General features: G+C 47.4%; 1 protein-coding gene across 3 annotated transcripts in view; it reads left to right on the top strand.

The window, feature by feature from the left end:
* Nucleotides 1–15,074, top strand: part of PGS1 (phosphatidylglycerophosphate synthase 1) — a 42,809-nt gene that overhangs the window by 19,099 nt on the left and 8,636 nt on the right. For all 3 annotated transcript variants that reach the window (XM_040437787.1, XM_040437789.1, XM_040437788.1), the window contains exons 3-8: nt 989–1,066; nt 1,716–1,803; nt 2,894–3,083; nt 3,472–3,650; nt 4,823–5,317; nt 13,958–14,106. In XM_040437787.1, the coding sequence (XP_040293721.1) occupies nt 989–1,066; nt 1,716–1,803; nt 2,894–3,083; nt 3,472–3,650; nt 4,823–5,317; nt 13,958–14,106 (1,179 nt within the window). The remainder of the gene's footprint in view (nt 1–988; nt 1,067–1,715; nt 1,804–2,893; nt 3,084–3,471; nt 3,651–4,822; nt 5,318–13,957; nt 14,107–15,074) is intronic.

The raw sequence follows: 15,074 nt of genomic DNA, 5'->3' as shown, positions 1-15,074 counted from the left end.
TCAGTTTACAACCTTCAATAATTCTCCTGTGAACGTGCCTCTCCCAGTAATAGATGTGAAGTCTGTGTGTCCAGGATGCTGCTGTCTTCTCTTGCTCTCATGTATCGGCTCAACTTCATTCCTAGACTGATTTCACCTTCTACAGCCATGATGGATCTCTTTTCCTTTGTGCTGACAGGCACATGATTTCCCTCCTGCAGAGTCTGACCTGTGTACTCTTGTATACAGCCTATGTGTTTCTCCGCTGCAATAACCTTCTGTATGCTTTTCTCCCCCTCTATATTATGTGTGAGCTTCCATCCTTGGACGCTTTCCCCCCTCCACAGTCTGACCTGACAAGTGAGACCCCCCTCCCCCTTCCTGCTCTAAGGGTCCCTTTACAGGGGTCTATATCGTAGCAGATTGCTGGGAAGGAAGCGTTCCTTCCTGACAATCTGCTGCTCGCTGGCGGAGGAGACTGCTGCGTTTACATCCAGCAATCGCTAATGCCATCGCTCCTCTCCATAGCGACACGATCTGCTGTCTGGAAACATGAGTTTTTGTGTTCGCACAAAAACGATCCAATTACCTGATGAACATTGGGTAATCGGCAGTACATTTACACCGCCAGATATTATCGCTAATGAGCATTACTAATTGCTCCATGAACACTCATTAGCGATGATCTTAACTTTCCACACTGAGAGAAGGGAGGGGGAGAGCAGAGAGAGCCATCAGAAGCAGAGGTTTGATTTAGCAGCTTCATCAGCTTGGTGAAGGACTTGCACACACTCTGCAGCAGCAGACTGGTAGTAAATTTAATGAAGACTTAGTTTTGCATTAAAGGGGTTGTCTCACTTCCACAAATGGCATTTATCATGTAGACAAAGTTAGAGCAAGGCACTTACTAATGTATTGTGATATTGCTGCCCCTGCCGGCCGTGCAGCGCTGCTCCCTGGTTCTGGATGGTCAGACGGCTGAAATCTGCTGATTTGTGTTTTTCTTCAGACTCAAGTGAAAGCCGCCAAGAAGCGAATCACAATGGCATCTCTGTACCTGGGGACTGGTCCTCTTGAACAGCAGCTGGTGAGCGAACTGGGTATTTGCTAATGACCTCTGGTCTCCAAATGTTTATCATTTAAAGGGCTAAGCCAAGATTTTGTAAAAAGTGTCAGAGAGCAGGAGACTGTATAAAATGACAAAAAAAAAAAACACACTCTACTTTTAAATGTTCCACACCGCACGTTCATTCCCCCATGGGCCTGCGGCGGTCCCTTGCCATTCACCTTACCACTGCAGCCAGTCGTTGGCCTTGTGATCACGAGTGCTTGAACCGCTGAGGCCAGTGGTTGCTACAGTGGTTATATGAATGACACCTAATGGCTGCAGACCCAGCAGGGATTGGAGCGGTAGGACATTTAAAAGGTGTGTTTTTATTTAGCTTTTTTAAATTTTTTTCCTTCACTTCATACAGCCCTGACACTTTGAAAAAAAATAACTTGGACAACCCATTTAAAGAAGCACTCTCGTAGTTTTTCTTTTTTTGCCCTTTTTTAAAGTACATGAGGTAAAAGGTAGTGCAGGCAGTCAACTTATCAATTGTAGAATTATGGACTCTTATTGGGTTCTGCAGTCTGCTGTGTGGGCCTGAAATCAGTCAAATTTAGTTTGTGTCTGTGGCCCACTTTAGTGTTATTTGATTGTTTTTAACCGCTCTTTACATTGCCCTTTTCAGGTGGACTGCATAGAGGAAACCCTGCAGAAAACGAGCCAGACTGACCTCCAAGTCTCCATTCTGCTGGACCACACCAGAGGGTCGAGGGGTAAGTGATAGGTCCGGGTACAGGATGTAATTACAGGTGATATCCATTGAGAAACTCTCTCATCATCCTAGAGGACAGTGGCTCGCGACCTCTGGAGGAACAGCCAAGGTAAACTCACTTAGGCCCCTTTCACACGGGCGAGTATTCCGCGCGGGTGCAATGCGTGAGGTGAACGCATTGCACCCGCACTGAATCCGGACCCATTCATTTCTATGGGGCTGTGCACACGAGCAGTGATTTTCACGCATCACTTGTGCGTTGCGTGAAAATCGCAGCATGCTCCTCTTTGTGTGTTTTTCACGTAACGCAGGACCCATAGAAATGAATGGGGTTGTGTGAAAATCGCAAGCATCCGCCAGCAAGTGCGGATGCGGTGCGATTTTCACGCACGGTTGCTAGGTGACGATCGGGATGGAGACCCGATCATTATTATTTGCCCTTATAACATGGTTATAAGGGAAAATAATAGCATTCTTAATACAGAATGCTTAGTACAATAGTGCTGGAGGAGTTAAAAAAAATTAAACTCACCTTAATCCACTTGCTCGCGCAGCCCGGCATCTCTTCTGTCTTCTTTTTTGCTGTGTGCAGGAAAAGGACCTGTGGTGACGTCACTCCGGTCATCACATGATCTTTTACCATGGTGATGGATCATGTGATGGACCATGTGATGACTGGATTGACGTCACCACAGGTCCTTTTCCTGCACACAGCAAAAAAGAAGACAGAAGAGAAGCCGGGCTGCGCGATCAAGTGGATTAAGGTGAGTTTTAATTTTTTTTAAATATTTTTTTAACCCCTCCAGCGCTGTTGTACTATGCATTCTGTATTCAGAATGCTATTATTTCCCCTTATAACCATGTTATAAGGGAAAATAATACAATCTACAGAACACCTAACCCAAACCCGAACTTCTGTGAAGAAGTTCGGGTTTGGGTACCAAACATGCGCGATTCTTCTCACGCGAGTGCAAAACGCATTACAATGTTTTGCACTCGTGCGGAAAAATCGCGCATGTTCCCGCAACGCACCCGCACCTTTTCCCGCAACGCCCGTGTGAAAGAGGCCTTACAGATCTCTCCTGTCACAGGAAAGAAAAATTCTCGTACCATGTTACTCCCCCTGCTGCGTAGATACCCAGACCGGGTACGCGTGTCTCTCTTTCACACTCCGAATCTTCGAGGGCTCCTGCGTCTGCTTGCACCAGAGAGATTCAACGAGACCATTGGCCTCCAGCACATGAAGATCTATCTCTTTGATGACAATGTTATTCTAAGTGGGTAAGGACACAGCTTTCAAAAACAAGAGTGAATGATGAAGGGTGTCCACCGTACAGATTAGATGAAAATAGGCCAGTCGTCCATCTGCTATTAATAAGGTCAGGGCGGACTGACTTCAATTGCAGCATGCCCCCCCTGTGTGTTTCAGATTTGCCACATTAAAGGGGTTGTCTCATCTCAGACATTGATGGCATATCGCTAGGAATGGATGTGCGACCAGGCACATCCATTCTCAGAATTGGTTGTGGGCCCAATGAATGCTGCACAAAAGTCTTTGTCGCACTCTGCTTATGGGTGCTTGGAGTAGGGCTCCACAAATGTTTATGGAAAATATCCCTTTAAGATTGTTTTAATAGATGCATTTCCTGATTTCGATGATTATTTTTAGAGCCAACCTGAGTGACTCCTACTTTACCAATCGCCAGGACCGTTATATTCTACTGCAGGGTTGCCAGGACGTGGCGGATTTCTTCAATGAGCTGGCGATGGCCGTTGGAGACATTTCCCTTCAGCTTAAGCCGGATGATACAGTTCACACAGAAGAAGGAATGGAGCACCCGTATGAAGGCAAGGAGCGATATTCTCCATGATCTCTTCTATGGCTTTGTGCACATGCCAGACATCTGACAGATGTCATTATAGGCGGTGTTGGTGTCCATCATGTGACATCTGTCTTTTTCTGGTCCTGCGAGGGAACAGGAGAACACAATGGCTGACAGAAACGTGAATAAAGCCTTAGATCAGGCATCTCAAACTCACGGCCCTCCAGCTGTTGTAAAACTACAACTCCCACAATGCCCTGCTGTAGGCTGATACCTGTAGGCTGTCCGAGCATGCTGGGAGTTGTAGTTTTGCAACAGCTGGAGGGCCGCGAGTTTGAGATGCCTGCCTTAGATCAACACTATATGAGATGAGGTTTTATCCAGTTTCTTTATTGGGGTCCTATTATAAGGAACAGAGACTGGTGCTAAAGGGGTTGTCTGAGTTAGGCTAAGGCTACATGTGTGCGACTTCTAGTTACAGAAAAATCACAAAACGTTTTTTGGAATGACAGTCAACGGTGTCGCACTATGACATGCTGTGACTGCGACACGACAGTTGCGCAAAAATCCAACTTGGATGGATCTTTTAAGACTGTCATGTTGCTTGTCGCCGTGCCACACCGTTGACTATCATTACAAAAAATGTTGCGTGACTATCTGCGAAAAGAAGTCGTGTGACACATGTCGCCTTAAATAAGAACGGGGGCAGCCCCTGTAAATGAGGTAAAAATAACAGAAGAATCAATACTCAACACTTTTCTCCGACTTCCTGCACTGTGCTCCCGTCATCCCCAGCAGTGACATTCTGTGCATACAGGTCACCGCTGCAGCCAATAAATGGCCTCAGCAGCAATGTCCTACTTACTGCTGAGGCCAGTGATTGGGGAGAAAAGGGGTGAGTATTGATTCTTTTGTTATTTTTACCTCATTTACAGAGGCTGCCCAAGTTCTTTAACTCGGACAACCCCTTTAAACTGCAACCAATCAGATCCTTTTGGTTTTGATTTTGGGAAAAATTGGTTCTTGTTTGATTGGCCCTTTTAGAGATTGAATCCACGCATGGCAGCATTTGTGGGCGTCTTGTTTGGGCTGCTCCTAGGCACTGCCGACTTTCTGACAACATACTGATGGTTTGGTTCTATATGTCACGGAATAAACGACGGGTTGTGAATAAAAAAAAAAGTAATCATTTTGCAGGCGACAAAGCCAAATACTGTGAAGCTGCCGAGAGAAGAGTCTTGAAAGTGATAGAGACAGCAAGACACAAGCAGTGCGAGCTGCACAGCGCCAGCTTCCAGAGCAGAGAGCCGGCCTTGGGCACGGAGCCGCCGGATACATGGGTTTATCCACTGATACAAATGAAGCCGTTTGGAATACAGATAGATGAGCTGGTCACAGAGACATTGCTGACAGAGGCAGAGCGTGGAGACCAGCTTCATCTGACCACCGGGTATTTTAACCTGACGCAAGGTTACATGGACTTGGTGCTGGGCACGAGGGCCGACTACAACATTCTCTTGGCCTCACCCGAAGTCAATGGCTTCTTTGGAGCTAAGGGTATTGCAGGCGCCATACCAGCGGCTTATGTACACATAGAACATCAGTTTTACAATGAGGTCTGCAAACAAGGACAGCGGCTGAGAGTCCAACTCCGAGAGTACTTCAGAGATCAGTGGACTTTCCATGCCAAAGGTAAGACTAGATTCTGGTAAGGAGGTTTACCCTCACCACTCCCCCCTTGTCTAGTAATCCCATTATTTCCATGTTATGGTTCTTCAAAGAACCTACGACTCCTACGAGATTAGAATTATTTGCTGAAGTGGCGCCACTGTCCCTGGGTTGATACTGGTGATGCAGCCCAGCCAATAACCCCAATACTGGACAGAGACCCCTGGACGAAAGGGGCGTTGTTCTGGGGAAGGAGCAGATCCTTTATTGTAATGTGATGCAAACCATCTACAGCAGAGGTGAACAACCTATTCACAATCACATGCATGGGAAACTGATTTCATCATGTATGCTCTGGAATCCATGTGTGAACTTATCTTTAGTCATAGTGATGCATCTCAACCTTTGCAAGAAGTATTTGTGGTCAGCACTCCCAGGAATGCCACGTGGGTGAGTGCGCGCCTCTTAAAGGGGTATTCCGGTTTCTGTTATCACAGGAGCTACCACAAAGGGAGGGAAGTAATTCAAAACTAGGGATGTCTTTTAATCCATAGGTGACATTTTGGTTAAAAAGCCTTTAAAGTGTTATTCTGGTTATATTAAATTATCCCCTATCCACAGGATAGGGTATAACTATTAGATCGATGGAGGTCCTACCGCTGGGACTTCTAGCGATCACGAGAATTCAGACTCCGTACCCCATGGAGTCCCCCACAATGTATGGGGCTGCTGATCCGGGTGTCCATGTGGCCGGTCCATTCATTTCTGTGGGAGTTCTGCAGATATAGAGCGCTCTGCTATTTCCGGAACTCTCATAGAAATGAAAGGAGCGGCTACATGCATGCCGTCTGGCTGCTCAATTCGTTTTGGGGGGCTCTGCCAGGTACAGGGCCCCATTCTCATGATCGGTGTGATTGGACCCCCCCACCAGTCTCTCTCAGGATGGCAAAGTTCGCTGTCTATGGACTCAGATCAGAGTCAAATGGAGAACACCGATCTCCTTCGTGTCAGTGATCACGGGGTCTCAGCACCAGGACCCCGCTGATCAAACCTAGTACACTTCAGAATGATAGGAGTTTGGTAATGAGTAATCTAGGCAAACTGTAAGCCAAGCAACGCTCAGTAAAGTGGTCGAAGTCATTCTTTGGGTTGCTTGTGTCTGATGGAGACATGCGCTGATAGGACAGGCTGTAGATTGCTTTACCCTGCACCACCTTTCACTCTAGTGGTTTTGCTGTGTTTAGTGATAACCGTACACGACCATTTACACTGTAAAAAATGTTGCACCTCATGTTCTTCAAGTCCTGGCTGTATAAAGCAGTCGTCTGACACAGGACTGCCGCACTTCTATGTCAGTCACTATGTCTAAACCACACTTTTAGTTGGAGAATCCCCAAAAAGATCATCTTTGGTTCCTTTGCCGTCACAGCAAAAAAAAAAAAAAAATAGGAAACAAGTCAGACAAAAGTGATGTCATTATGAGAACATCAGGAGGAGAGGACAGATGAATGCGTTCCTCAGTGATGAAGGGGAAGGAAAGGGCACAGCAGTGGGTGAAGAACCTCAAGTGTTGAGACATCTTAAATGGCGCCCGGTCATGGCCATAGACCTTACAGGGAAATGCCTGGGGGCCTGTCCAAGGGATAGTCTGCCGCTGGCCAAGTACACAATGATCCGATACTCTCAGCAGTAATTTAAAGGAAGAATCAGGTACTCCCTTACCTGGCCGGCGGCTACAGATGTCCTCCTGAATTCAGTTGTATGGCTGTCCTCAGGATAGGGTCCATTCACACATCCGTAGAATGGGTCCGGATCCGTTCCACAATGTTGCAGAACGAATCCGGACCCATTCATTCTCTATGGGGCCGGAAGAGATACGGACAGCACACAGTGTGCTGTCCGCATCTGCATTTCCGGAGCGCGGCTCCTGAAAAAAATAGAACATGTTCTATTATTGTCCTATTGCGGACACAAATAGGCAGTTCTATGGGGGTGCCGGCCGGGTGTATTGCGGATCCGCAATACACTACGGACATGTGAATGGACCCTAATGCAGCGCGGTATGATTGACGATGGCTCCATATCTTTAGAGACATTTGGAGGAGGACAGAATGTGAAGCTACCGACGACCAACACGGAGGGACAGCTTCTTTAGCTGCAAGTTGTGGTTCAGCAGTCCCCAGAAGTGAGGAGTATGTTAGACGTATGGGTGGTAATGATTTGTGTATCCCAGTAGATTTGTTTGAAACGCTGGGTGCCAACCCCTGTAGGAGCTGTAACGGCAGCCTGTGGGTGGATATAAATGGGATTTTTTTTAATTTTTTTTTCATGCGCCTTTCAGGACATATTCTGTGATCACATCCACGTAGAATCTGAGCCCATTTTTTCCGGTCGGACTTGTTAGCAGATTCCACACAGAAATTGCAGTGGGTTACCACATACAGGTGAGCCCCACTGAATGGGGCAGTTAAAACCGCAAATCCGCGGGTCTGCCTGGATGTCGGCCACAGATCCCGTGTTGGAGGTCCTCTGAGCAAACCCTCAGGATGGCTTCCCCCGTGGTGACCTTTTACACCACAGACAAATCCACTGCTGAACCCACACGCCTTCTGTACAGACATGATGCGGATTTGCATGCACTTACTATGGGTTTCATCCTTTGCAATGCAAATGTGCATCACAGTCTGCGTGTATGGCAGGGGATTTGTCTGTGGCGTAAAAAAAAAAAAAAATACCCACGTAACCTTTACCCGTTGTAGCCCAGCTTTCCCAGAAACTGATGGAACCAATGGACAGATAGAATGGCTAACAAAATGAAGTCCCTTATATTAAGTGAAATATCAAAACTCATGGAGCAGTGCGCATAGTAACATGCGACTACTCTCATTCTTCTGGGTTCCGGTTGGATGCTACGCGAGCACTACTTTTCCTTTGACCGATTTTGCACCTCCATATTGAATGTCTGTACTGAACATATTCACAGGTGGATTTGCCATCCCTTTACATGCAAACAAAAAAAGTTTCAGCCATGTGTTAGTCACATCTGTTCCTGGGAAAGCTGGGTGACGACGGAAATGTCATTACAGCTCTTGCCAGCTTTCCCAGGAAAGTATAACCTCCCTCCTCCATCTTGGCAGCATAGAGATTTGTCTGTCCAGCCTGGGTCCATGTTTGGGACTGTCTGCCGGGCATTAGTGCGACGAGTCCTGGGAGGAGGGCTGCAGACCACTTCATGCAGCTATTCAGTGACAGGTCCCAGAAGGTCTGAAAGATTATCTGCACATTAGTGATCTGACAGCCTCTTTTGGTTTCACTTTGTCTGTGTGTTGCTGGTATGTCCACACCTCCTGTTCAGGTGTGGATCATGTGACCTCTACCCCCCCCCTATTTAGTCTGACTTTTCCCATCACTCCTTGCTTGGGATAGCTTAATTTGGTCTTGGAAGAGCTGGAGTGTGGTTCGTGTTGAAGTCCTGTTCATCCTCTGAAGTTAAGTGTTCCACTTGTTGTATTTTGTATCCCCCCCGGTTGTTTACTAGGCCTCAGTGAGACGCTGGTTCCTTCACCAGGGAAGGAATGGGTTGTCTCTGCCCTGTCATTATCTTTAGGGCATCTGAGGGCCACCAGGGTTTTCTAGGTTCCTGTGTATGGGCATCTCTACCATCGAGAGGTGCCCATACGGATAGGAGTTAGGGCCAGGAGCAGGGTTTTATAGGTGGTGCCCCTTTTCCTTCCCTAGCGGTGAGGCCTAGTGTCTTTCCCCTTCCTTCTTGTTGTCTTTTGGTGTTCTCCCCTACTACATCCGTGACATTATCCAGAGCCTATACCGCCATTTTTGTTCTGATCTGTGCAGCTATGGATGCTATGACTGCGCTGGTCGAACAGCTGCAGAATCTGACTTTGGAGGTAGAAGACCTCTGTGCGATGGTTTTGCAGATTCAGAGTCCACAGGCTGCTGGTTCCGGTGGTGGGTCCCAGGCCTGTCCTGTACCGAAGGTAGCTCTCCCGGTCAGGTTTTCCGGGGGTAGTGACAATTTCATTTGGTTCAGGGAGTCATGTAAATTATACTTTAAGCTGCGTCCATACTGTTCTGGGGATGAGTGTCAATGTGTGGGTATGATTAAAAAGGACGCCCAATCTTGGGCTTTTTCTCTGCCGACCGGATCACCGTCCCTCCGGTCGGTAGATGAATTCTTTAGAGCCTTGGGTCTCATCTGCGATGACCCGGATCGTATCTCTCAGGCCGAGACCAAGTTACGGGGTTTGCGGCAGGGAGAACATTCTGCGGAGACCTATTGCTCTGAATTTAGGAGATGGGCTACGGATACAGAGTGGAACGATTCTGCTCTCCGCAGCCAATTCTGCCAGGGTCTCTCTGGCCTTTCATGAAAATCCTGAGTCATTGGAAGCAGCTATGTCCCTTGCTGTACGTCTTGATAGACGCCTGAGGGAGAGATCTAGGGGTCCTCACCTTCAGGACGTACTGTTCAATAAGGGTACTGCTTCCTTTGACACTTATGGTGGAGAGACACGGGTGGTTGTGCCTTGTGATGAGCCTATGAAGTTAGGAAGAGCTACTCCTGGAACTACTGGCAAAAGTTTGGGTCATGTGAAAGGAGTCTGCTTTTGTTGTGGCAAGAAGGGACATTTTGTGAATATTTGTCCGTACTTGCAGCATCAAGGTGTAAACAAAAAGAAAAAACCTTTTAATCCCCAAATTACTATTGGTAGTGTGGATGGGGAGCAAGAAAACCTACTTTTGTCTTTTACTGGTAGTACCCGTTTTCTCCCGTCTGCCGAGGTGGAGCTAGAGTCCAAAACTGTGAAAATCGAAGCATTTATCGACAGTGGGGCAGGAGTTAACTTTATTGATGGACAGTTTGTACGCATTCATGGGTTGACTACTAATGCATTAGAGAATAGTATTTCTGTCCTGGCATTTGACTCAGCACCTCTCCCCCAAAAATGCCTGTCGCAGGCAGTGAATGACATTCATTTAAGAGTGGGTGATTTGCATCAGGAATCTATCTCCTGTTATGTGTTGGAGGGTCTGCCTGCTCCGTTGGTGTTGGGCTTACCATGGTTAAGCAAACATAACCCTAACATCGATTGGCAAGCAAGACAGGTTCTCGATTGGAGTGATTTTTGCATGGACAACTGTCTTAATGCATCGTTCTCTATGGTTACCACTAAAACTGTACCCTCGTTCATTTCAGAATTTTCTGATGTCTTTTCTGAGAGTGGTAATCAGGAGTTGCCTCCACACCCGGAGTATGACTGTCCCGTCAATCTTATTCCCGGAGCTAAATTGCCCAAATCTCGGTTGTATAATCTTTTGGAACCCGAAAGAAAGGCTATGCAAGAGTATAATCACCGAGAGTTTGGCAAAGGGACATATTAGACCATCCAAGTCCCCAGTGGCTGCTGGATTTTTCTTTGTAAAGAAAAAGGATGGGACCCTGAGACCATGTCTGGACTTCCGTGAGCTCAATCGTATTACCGTCCGTGATCCTTACCCCCTTCCTTTGATTCCGCATTTGTTTAGTCAGATTGTCGGTGCCAAGGTGTTCTCTAAATTGGATCTGAGGGGGGCATATAATCTGGTAAGGATCAAGGAGGGGGATTAGTGGAAGACTGCATTTAATACCCCTGAGGGTCATTTTGAAAACCTGGTCATGCCCTTTGGGTTAACCAATGCTCCTGCGGTTTTTCAACACTTTGTCAATGTCAATATTTCTATCTGGTCTGATGCGGCATTACAGGCCTTTTCTGCTGTGAAATGAATGTTTTGCTTCGGCCCCTATTCTGGTGCAACCGGACGTGTCTCAGCCATTTATTGTTGAGGTTGACGCATCTGAGGTAGGGGTAGGAGCAATATTGTCACAGGGTCCTTCACCCAGTAAATGGCGCCCATGTGCATTTTTCTCTAAAAAACTCTACTGCTGAAAAGAATTATGATGTGGGGAATAGGGAATTGCTGGCCATTAAGTTGGTGTTCGAGGAATGGCGGCATTGGTTGGAAGGAGCAATTCATCCTATTACGGTAATTACGGATCACAAGAATCTGGCCTTCCTGGAGTCGGCTAAGCGACTGAACCCAAGGCAGGCCAGATGGTCATTGTTTTTCACCAGATTTAACTTCATCGTCACTTACCGCCCTGGGGTTAAGAACGTCAAGGCGGATGCTTTGTCACGTAGCTTTCCCTGGGGGGGGGTGAGTCTAATGACCCTAGTCCCATTTTATCTGAAGGGGTGGTTATATCCGCTCTTTATCCTGATCTCGAGGCCAGGGTGTTGGAGGCACAAGAGCATGCTCCGGACTCTTGTCCTCCGGGGAAGTTGTTTGTTCCCTCCGAATTACGTCACAAGGTGTTCGAGGAACATCACTGTACGGTGCTTGCTGGGCACCCTGGGAGTAGATTGACTGCCGGTCTCATCTCTCGCAGATTCTGGTGGCCGGGGTTGCCTAAGTGTATTCAGGACTATGTGTCAGCCTGTGGTACCTGTGCACGTGCTAAGGTGACACATACTCGGCCTTCCGGATCTCTGCTTCCATTGCCCATCCCGTCCAGACCTTGGACCCATTTGTCCACGGATTTTATCACGGATTTACCGAATTCTTCAGGAAAGACCGTGATTCTGGTGGTTGTCGATCGTTTTAGTAAAATGGCACACTTCATTGCATTATCTAGTCTACCCAATGCTAAAACTCTTGTGCAGGTGTTTGTCGACAACATCGTGAAACTACATGGCATTCCCTCTGATGTGGTGTCCGATAGAGGGACTCAGTTTGTTTCCAGATTCTGGAGAGCATTCTGTACTCGTCTGGGTGTACAATTGTCCTTCTCTTCGGCTTTTCATCCTCAGTCAAACGGACAGACGGAGCGCACTAATCAGAATCTGGAGACTTACTTGAGATGTTTTGTTTCAGAGAATCAGGAAGAGTGGTCTTCATTTTTGTCGTAAGCTGAGTTTTCTATAAATAACCGTAGACAGGAATCCACTGATAAGTCGCAGTTTTTTGGGGCATACGGGTTCCATCCACAGTTTGTTACATTTTCTGGTGCTCATAATTCTGGCATTCCTGAGGAGGAACGATTTTCCTCTTCTTTGTCTTCTATTTGGCGGAAAATCCAAAATAACCTGAAAAAGATGGGCAACAGGTATAAGCGTACGGCTGACAGGAAACATATGAGTGGTCCAGACCTGCGAGTGGGTGATTCTGTGTGGGTGTCTACAAGAAACATTAAACTTAAGGTACCTTCTTGGAAGTTGGAACCAAGATTTATTGGTCCATATAAGATCACTGCCATTGTTAACCCTGTAGCCTTCCATCTTGAACTTCCTCAGGCATTGAAAATCCATAACGTTTTTCATAAATCATTGTTAAAGAAATGTGTTGAACCTGTTGAGCCGTCCTCCTTGCCTCCCGCTCCTGTCATGGTGGACGGCAATTTGGAATTTCAGATCAGCAGGATTGTGGACTCCCGAGTTCTCCGGAGATCCCTCCAGTATCTCGTTCATTGGAGAGGGTACGGACCAGAGGAGAGGATGTGGGTTCCAGCGACCGATGTTAATGCTAGTCGCCTGGTGAGAGCATTCCACAGAGCTCATCCTGATGAGGTCGGTCCTGGGTGCCCGGAGGTCACCCGTAGAAGGAGGGGGTACTGTCACACCGGTGACAGGTCCCAGAAGGTCTGAAAGATTATCTATGCATTAGTGATCTGACAGCCTCTTTTGGTTTCACTTTGTCTGTGTGTTGCTGGTATGTCCACACCTCCTGTTCATGTGTGGATCATGGGACCTTTACCTCGCCCTATTTAGTCTGACTTTACCCATCACTCCTTTCTCTGGATAGCTTCATTTGGTCTTGGAAGAGCTGGAATGTGGTTCGTGTTGAAGTCCTGTTCATCCTTCATCCTCTGAAGTTAAGTGTTCCGCTTGTTGTGTTTTTGTATTCCCCCCCGGTTGTTTACTAGGCCTCAGCGAGATGCTGGTTCCTTCACCAGGGAAGGAACAGGTGGTCTCTGCCCTGTCATTATCTTTTTAGGGCATCTGAGGGTCACCAGGGTTTTCTAGGTTCCCGTGTATGGGCACCTCTCGATGGTAGAGATACCCATACGGATAGAAGTTAGGGTCAGGAGCAGGGTTTTATAGGTGGTGACCCTTTTCCTTCCCTAGCGGTGAGGCCTAGTGTCTTTCCCCTTCCTTCTTGATTCTCTTTTGGTGTTCTCCCATACTACATCCGTGACAGTCACCCTCTTGGCAGCTGTGCCAGGCCTTTGTGTATGCCTCCCGGCAATGACTGGCACCCCGGCTCTGCCTATACAGGCGACATCCACACCTATGAGTAACGTGGTCAGGTCAGGGCCTGCTGTGCCCGAGGAGGAACAATATGTAAGAATAGTTCTTCTCCTATAGAAACCAAGCTCAGGTGTCTTGTGCCGCAAAACTGGCTGAACCTGACGAGCCACTGACCGTAAATCCTGATTTACTCAGCGACTTCCAGTAAAGTAGAGCGGGATGAATGCCTGGGTGTTCTGAGAAGCATTGTGGGCGCCGCTGATCTTTTTATCATTCTGTTTGTATAATGACAGGCCTGTACTTTGTGTATGACTAGATTTATTTATTCTATAACCTGATATTTATTTGATGCCCCCTACAGGTCTGTGGCTGTACCCCGCCGGTAAAAGCATGCCGTGCCTCACACTTATTGGCTCTCCGAACTTTGGCTACAGATCCGTTCACCGAGATTTGGAAGCACAAATCGCCCTCGTGACGGAAAACCAAGACTTGCAGCGGCAGCTCCATCAGGTGACCCTAGTCTCTGGAGGGGGGGATGATTACACAGGGGGCCCGTGGGTGTCATGTGTTACGTTATGCGGGACTCGCTCTATTTAAAGAGCCGCCTGTGGTTGATGTGACTGTCATAGAGAATCCCCTCGACGTCTGCCGGGTGGTTTCTCTTCTGGCAGAGGTAACCCCCTCCCCCCCCCCCCTTCCTACCGCCTCAGCTCTCTCATGACCTCCCATAGATATCTCTGTGGTTTCTATATATTTTTTTCTTTTGGTTTTGTACGACAGATGATTTTATATTTTTATAACTTGGTCCGAGAAGTTAGGGAGATTTCGTGCCAGGAAATAAGTAGGTAAAAACAAGTCTGCAATTTATTTATTTTTTCCCTCGCCCACCCATGACATGACGAATAAAGTTTGGGGATTGAGTAGACGGGATGTAATTGTAACAGACCATGTGCCGTGAGAAGTATTAGGTCTACGCAAGTTTTTAAGCCTCTAGATGTACACAAGAATTTCATAGGGGATAAACGCCTGGTCGCCGAGACCCCTTGAGAGAGCAGTAAACCTATGTCCTCCTTTTCTGCATACATAAAAGGGGCACCCTGCTGGTTTAGGTCGTCACACCCTCCATCCTGGGTCAGGTAAATGCTGTCTACAGTCATAGGCTGACAACCCGTACAGTCCCGAGTCTGCTCCCATTGTATCAGTCTAGGGCAGTGATAGGCAAACTGCGGCTCTCCAGCTGTTACAAAACTACAACTCCCACCATGCCCTGCTGTAGGCTGAAAGCTGTAGGCAGACTTTGCATGCTGGGAGTTGTAGTTCTGCAACAGCTGGAGAGCCGCAGTTTGCCTATCACTGGTCTAGGGCTGTGATGGCTAATCTCTTGGAACTCCAGCTGTGGTAAAACTACGACTCCCAAGATGTACATTTGCTTGGCTGTTCTCAGAATTCTATAGAAATGAATGGAGCATGCTGGGAGT

This window comes from Bufo bufo, chromosome 6, assembly GCF_905171765.1.
Source record: "Bufo bufo chromosome 6, aBufBuf1.1, whole genome shotgun sequence".
NCBI lineage: Eukaryota > Metazoa > Chordata > Amphibia > Anura > Bufonidae > Bufo > Bufo bufo.
This window is presented reverse-complemented; position numbering and strand designations above follow the sequence as displayed.